At 60.8% G+C, this 7,016-nt stretch overlaps 1 protein-coding gene across 1 annotated transcript in view; it reads left to right on the top strand.

Annotated features, from left to right (window-relative positions):
• Unc13a (unc-13 homolog A (C. elegans)) overlaps window positions 1-7,016 on the top strand; it is a gene marked incomplete at its 3' end in the record, with an annotated part of 44,393 nt that overhangs the window by 2,331 nt on the left and 35,046 nt on the right. The window contains 7 exon segments of the mRNA XM_013507235.1: window positions 691-808; window positions 1,492-1,615; window positions 2,238-2,311; window positions 2,420-2,471; window positions 3,066-3,098; window positions 5,149-5,356; window positions 6,600-7,015. Coding sequence (XP_013362689.1) covers window positions 691-808; window positions 1,492-1,615; window positions 2,238-2,311; window positions 2,420-2,471; window positions 3,066-3,098; window positions 5,149-5,356; window positions 6,600-7,015 — 1,025 coding nt within the window.

Raw genomic sequence — 7,016 nt, forward strand, 5'->3', positions numbered from 1 at the left:
CCTGGCCACGCCCCGGATACGCCCATCCTACGTGGTCACGCCCACCCTACATGGCCTTGCCGAGGCCACGCCCCCGGCCACTCCTGGACACGCCCTGGCCAACCCTGGCCACGCCCTAGACATGCCCATCCTACATGGCCTTGCCACCTCCTCGCCTAGGCCACGCCCTGGCCAACCCTGGAACGCCCCAGGCACGCCAGTCCAACGTGGCCTCCCCTCCGCCCCGCCCGCACACGGCTGCACACTACAGGCCGGGCGGCCCCAGAACCCTGGGCCTCACGGGCCTCCCTCCACCGGCCACCCACCTCGCACAATCTGCTCTCCTCGCAGACGCAGCCGGGATATTTTTAACACTGCGGATCACATCCTGACACTCCCTTCCAAACCAGTCCTGGCAGAGGTGCCTCGGAACCGCCCCCCACCGCTTGCTTGGCACTGCCCCAGGGCCTTTGCACCTGCCTTCTCCAGGGCACTGGCCCCCGCTGTGACTCTGCACAGGAGCCTAGAGGCGGGCTGCCCTCTCCTCGCTCCTCTCCAGGGCCTGGTCCCTGCCCCTCCGGCCTCAGCTTCTCCTCCGTAAAATGAGAGCACTGGGCTCCCTCCCGCGGAGCTCGCAGCCCGGTCTGCACGGCAGCGGTGACTTGGGGACGCCCTGACCTCCTCGCCCCCCTCTCCTGCTTCTCTCCGCAGCGAGATCAACCGCCTGGACCTGGGGCTGACCGTGGAGGTGTGGAACAAGGGTCTCATCTGGGACACCATGGTGGGCACCGTGTGGATCCCGCTGCGGACCATCCGCCAGTCCAACGAGGTGACCGCGGGCGAGGGAGGGCAGAGGCATGTGACCTGGCGAACATGAGCTTGTCCGCTGAAACATCTGGGGTTGCCTTGACAACCCAAAGAGCACCAGCTGCTTTTAAACGCCTTCCGTGGCATTACTCTGCTTCCCCCACGTGGCTTCCTCCGCGGGAGCCAAAGCTGCGTGAGGCTCGTCACTGCATCTGTATTCCTGCTGGGGAATGCAGTGACGCAGAGAGCCACTCACAGCACCCTACTGAGTCGTGGGGCTTTGCCGGGCTGTAAGGGATTCTGCGAAATGGAGCTTTAAGTCATGCCCTCTGAGCCCAGCTAGACTTTATATTACAGAACTGTGGAAGGAGTGAAGGGGTTACCTGCCCTGGTGGGCAGCAGAAGGAGGCTAGGCCTGCCGGCGGAGGGTGCCAGCAAGCACCCTGGCCCTCAGCCCTCGGGCCACAGGCAGGGGAGGGGTTGTGTGTGTGTGTCCTCGCTATCCACGGCCCATCCCTGCCTCAGCCTCCTGGCAAGATCTTACCTCCTTGGAGCTCTGCCCGGGCCTCCCTGTCCCCAGCTCAGAGCCTCAGTTTCCCCATCTCTAGTCGGGGCCATGAGCCAAGCTGTGGGTAGGGGCGACAGGGGCAGGGGACAGCTCGTGAGGTGTGCGGATGCCTGACCGGGCACGGCCCTGCCCCGCAGGAGGGCCCCGGGGAGTGGCTGACGCTGGACTCCCAGGTCATCATGGCCGACAGCGAGATCTGCGGCACCAAAGACCCCACCTTCCACCGCATCCTGCTGGACACGCGCTTCGAGCTGCCCCTGGGTGAGCCCCCGGGGACCTGCACCCTGGGGCGCTCCCCCCAAGTTTTGTGGGGTCGTGGGGTGGCTCAGGCTGGGGGCAAGAAGGGGCGGGGAGAGGGACAGAGAGACACAGGCAGAGAGCCCCGGGGAGGGGCGCGGCGGGCGGAGCAGCGCGGCCCTGGGCGGGCACAGGGGCGGAGAGGCACAGGCGGTGAAGCTGGGTGCGATGGTGCACGCCAGTCATCTCAGCACGCTGGGAGGCTGAGGCAGGAGGATCACAAGTTCCAGCCCAACCTGGGCAACTTACCTACGTTCTGTCTCAAAGTAAAAAAAATGAAGAAAGGGTTGAGGATGTAGCTCCGTGTGAAGCTGGGTTCAACCCCAGTACCACGAATAAATAAACACAAAATAGGGACGGAACCCAGGGTCTTGACACAGAGCTGCACCCCAACCCTTTCCTAAAACACTGACACAGGGTCTTGCTAAGTTGCCCTGACTGGGCTGGAGCTGTGACCCTCCCGCCTCAGCCTCCCAGGCCCCATGCTGGGGTGCCCGTGTCTCCGGTCTCGCGCTCCGTGGTCCGGCCGCTCGGGAGGGGGGCGGGCGGCGCGCGGGGCGTGGCCAGCGCCTGGCTCTGTCCGCAGACATCCCCGAGGAGGAGGCGCGCTACTGGGCCAAGAAGCTGGAGCAGCTCAACGCCATGCGCGATCAGGACGAGGTGCGTGGGACGCAGGGCCCCCGCCTCCGCCCATCCCCCCTTCTCTTGCACGGGCGGGGTCTGGGCCGCGCGGTGGGCTGCAGCCCTGAACCTCTGCCCCGCCCGCAGTACTCCTTCCCAGATGAGCAGAAGCCGCTGCCGGTGCCCAGCAGCCAGTGCTGTAAGTGTCCCGTCCCCTCCCCTGCTGTTCCCCGCAGAGCCCCGGCGCTGCTGGCCCTGCCCTTCCTAGCTATGAGTCCCTGAACGAGATCTAGAAGTCACTCAACGAACCAGGGCCGCCAGGTCCCAAGCACCTCGACGGCAGCGCCCGCCCAGGGACGCCTGTCCAGTGGGCGAGCGAGGGCTCCTTCCAGTGCCTGTTTCGTTAAACCAAGAGATGGGGCGAGAGGAGAAGGGCCGCCCCCTGGCAGGGGCAGAGCCGGGTGGGCGGGGCCTGAGGTCCTCCTCCTGCTGCTCCAAGCTGGCCTTCCTTAGGGCTGTTGTTCTGAGCCCAGGTCTCACCGTGGGGCCCAGACTGGCCTTGAACAGCTGGGCTCACGCAATCCTCCTGCCTCGGCCTCTTGAGTGGAGAGCCTTTGTGGATTGATCCATCCGAGACCCGGCCCTCGGGGTGTCCAGAGGCTCAGGGGCCCAGGCTGACAGGGAGGGAAGAGGCAGGAGACCCCAGAATCTTCCCTGCACCCGCAGGGTCAGCCAAGGGGGACCGGGAAACTGAGGCAGCAGCAACTCCTGTCATCTTCACTTTCTCTTGTAGGCAACTGGAACTACTTCAACTGGGGAGAACAGAGTACGTCGTCCTGGGGACCCCGAAACTCACACACAGGGACTGGGGGTCAGAGGGCAGTGGGGCCCAGCCTCACCCCTCCCCTGCAGCCCCCGACCCTGTGCACCACTGCTGGTCTGGCAGGGGCGGCACCCGGGGAGGGCGGGAGGGAGGCGCCGGGACGCCTGTGTGACTCTTCCCCCTGTGTCTGTCTGCCCACCACCCCCGCATAGGCCACCCAGTGAGATGCCCACAGGGACCCGCCCCTTTCCTCTTTTTTTTGGTCTTTTTGAGGCAAGGTCTCACTATGCAGTTCAGGCTGGCCTTGAGCTCACTTTGTAGCCCAGGCTGGTCTCAAACTCACAGTAAGCCTCCTGCTTCAGCCTCCCGAGTGCTGAGATTACAGGCGTGTACCAACATGCCCGGTTCAGACCTATTTTTTGTGCACATAGAAACATAGGCATTTAGCTGAAAGTGGTGGTGCATGCCTATAATCCCAGCACTTGAGAGGCTGAGGCAGGAGGATCACTATGAGTTCAGGCCAGCCTAGAACAAACAACGAAAAAGAAGCATATGCATTTAGCTGAAAAGGACTTAGCTGAAAAAAATTTAGATAAAATAAAATAAGAAGGGCCGGTGTTAGAGCTCAGTGGCACAGTGCCTGCCTGGCAAGCACAAGGCCATGAGTCTAATTCCCACTACAAAAAAAAAAAAAAAAGAAAGAAAAGAAGAAAAACAAATGTCTGGCAAATGAGCAAAAATGCATACAGACACAAAAGGCACAACCGCGCCTCGCCCCTTGTAAAATCACCAGCAAGTTAACCGCAAGGTGCGAGGGACGTGGATCTCCTGCAGCCTGGTCACTTGTAACCCACGTGTCCTTTTCTAAAAAAATGGAGGCATCGCATGCCAGGATGATCTAACATCTTCCGGTGCTGCTGAGGACATCACACCCGAAGCTCCCCTCTGTGGCCTGAGCACTGGGGACCTGGGGTGCCCTCTGCCAGGACCCCTGCGCCCCCATACGTTTTGGCCTCTCTGTGCTGGCTGCATTCTGCTTCACTTTCAAAATCATAATGTCACCATGCTCTTTCATTAAATCACGGGCATTGTTGAAGTGATTTTTTTAAACTGCGCATGGTGGGGCAGGCCTGTGATCTCAGCTACTCCGGAGGCTGAGGCGGGAGAACTGTAAATTCAAGTCCCGCCTGGGCAATTTAGCGAGAGAGACCTTTTCCCAAATTTAAAAGGGCTGAGGATGTAGTTCAGAGTGAAGGCCCTAGGTTCCCTCTCCAGTACCACAAAAGAGGGAGAGAAGAAAGAAGAGGAAGAGGAGAGAGGGAGAGATTTTCCCAGAAATTGCTGGAAGGAACAACTAAGAAAGTGTATGGCTCCCACCCAGACACATCACTTTTTGTTTTGGTTTGGTTTGTTTTTGGTTTTATGAGACCGTCTCACTGTGTTCCCCAGGCTGGTCTTGAACCAGAGATCCGCCTGCCTCAGCCTCCTGAATAATTCGTTAATTACAGTCATGCACCACCATGCCCAGTGCATGTTGCTTTTAGAATTAGGTTTTTTTTTTTAAGCTGTCAAGGGTTTGGCAACAGCCTACCCAGGTCAGTGCAGGTGAGTGGAGGCTGCCTGAGAATCAAGCACTGTCTTGATGCAGATGTCCCCGCCCCAGCCACTTTGCTCTGTACCTGCAAGTTGGGTCTGAGCCCTCAGCTGTGCACACCAGGGGCTCTGTCCCCACCCTGTCCCAGAGCGCCCACTGATGGGAGCCCCACTGCCTAATAGAACAAGCCCCACCTTGTTTTTCTGACAGCCTGCGTATTGGCAAAGTTCGGCCTCCCGTGGGGCTGAGGGTCTCTGTGCCCTTCTAGCATCGGACCTAGCCTGGCCCAGACTCTAGATCCAGTTTGACCCTGATGAGGCCAGGCAAGACTTCCACCTCCCTTGTTCTGAGGCCTATATCTCTATTAATAAGACACACAGTCGTCCAAGCATTGCATAAAAACACCTCTCTCTGGGTGGGCAGCCCATCACCCTGTCCCTCCCCTCCGCTGTCTCCCAGACGATGACCCTGACAGTGCAGTGGACGACCGGGACAGCGACTACCGCAGCGAGACCAGCAACAGCATCCCGCCGCCCTACTACACCACCTCCCAGCCCAATGCCTCCGTGCACCAGTACTCTGTCCGCCCGCCGCCCCTAGGCTCCCGCGAGTCCTACAGCGACTCCATGCAGAGCTACGAGGACTTCTCCGAGCCGCGGGCGCTCAGGTAGCCTGGGCCCCTGGGGGCAGATGGGGGCGCAGAATGAACGCTTTCCCATGTGGGCATGAAGCCCTTGCTTTACCCAAATGCTTGCAAGAATAATTGAGGAAGCTTGACTAGAGGGCTGAGGCTGGAGGGTCTCAGGTTCCAGCCCAGCCTGAGCAACTTCATCTCAGAATAAAAAGTTAGAAAGGACTAAGGATGTAGCTCAGTGCAGAGGGAAATTCTAGACGATCTAGCTGCTTGGTGAGAGGGGGCTTGCACCTCCCGAAGAGCTGGTGAGCTTCCTAGAACAAACAGAGCCTGCACCCCGCCCCGTGGAGGACGGGCCAGGTGGTGAAGAGCTGAGGCTTGTGGGGGACAGGGACGCTGGGCAGGATCCCAGTGGGCAGCCGGCAGCCCCAGGGTGGCCCTGAGCCTGTGCCCCCCACAGCTGGGGCTGGTGGCTGTGAGCGGCATTGCTCAGTCCCCCACGGCGCCTCGCTGAAGAGGCTGCAGGGCCTGCGACACACGATCCCCACCTCCAGGACGATGGCCACCAAACTGTGCCCCTCGGCGGCAGCCTGAGGTGCTGGCCCTGGCTTCTAAACAGAAACAAACAAAGGGGGGCAGAACCCAGGCCTCAGCACTGAGCTATGCACCCGCCCCCCTTTAGTTGTTATTTTGTTTCTTTTGAGACTCTTGCTGTGTAATCCAGGCTGGCCTGGAATTTGCACCAATTTTCCTGACCTGGTCTCCAACCCTATCTCCTCCGTGCTGAGATTACAGGCGTGCATCCCCAGCCTTTTTAAAACTTAAAAGCATTTTGAGCCAGGGTCTCTCTAAGTGTGTAAACTGCCCAAGCTGAGTGGGCTCTAACTTGCGATCCTCCTGCCTCAGCCTCCCAGCATGCTGGATAAAGGCAAGGGCCACTGGGATTGACTGAATGTCAAGACCTTGGCATTGGGATTACATTTCTAAAGCATGAGCTTCAAGGGACGCATTCACACCGAGACAGTCTTCTAAAGTATACTTTCCATTTAAGCGAGAGCAGAAGAGCCACATAAAACCTGGCACCACAGTGCACGCCTGTAATCCAACCTACCTGGGAGGCTGAGGCAGGAGGGTCACAGTTTGAGCCCCGCTTGGGCACTTAGCGAGAGCCGGGCAGTTTCCTGGGGCCTCGGGCAGGCCCCAGCACACAGCGAGCGCCCAGTCCGGACGCCCGGTCCCCGGGACGCCGCTGACCTGGGCCGCTTCGTCCCCACAGCCCCACGGGCAGCAGCCGCTACGCGTCGTCGGGCGAGCTGAGCCGAGGCAGCTCGCAGCTGAGCGAGGACTTCGACCCCGACGAGCAGAGCCTGCAGGGCTCGGAGCTGGAGGACGAGCGCGAGCGCGACTCGTACCATTCGTGCCACAGCTCGGTGAGCTACCAGCAGGACTCGCCGCGCTGGGACCAGGACGCCGAGGAGCTGGACGAGGAGCTGGACGAGGAGCTGGACGAGGAGCTGGAGGACGAGGAGCTGGAGGACGAGGAGCTGGAGGACGAGGAGGAGGAGGCCGTGCCGGACGACCTGGCCAGCTTCGCCCCGCGCGAGGAGCCCGCGGTGGCCGAACCCAAGGACTTCAAGCGCGTGAGCCTCCCCGCAGCCGCGCCCGAGAAGGACGGCACGGGCCCCGCCCCGCC

Source organism: Chinchilla lanigera, unplaced genomic scaffold (assembly GCF_000276665.1).
Source record: "Chinchilla lanigera isolate Chin_1 unplaced genomic scaffold, ChiLan1.0 scaffold00123, whole genome shotgun sequence".
In the NCBI taxonomy this organism is placed as follows: Eukaryota; Metazoa; Chordata; class Mammalia; order Rodentia; family Chinchillidae; genus Chinchilla; species Chinchilla lanigera.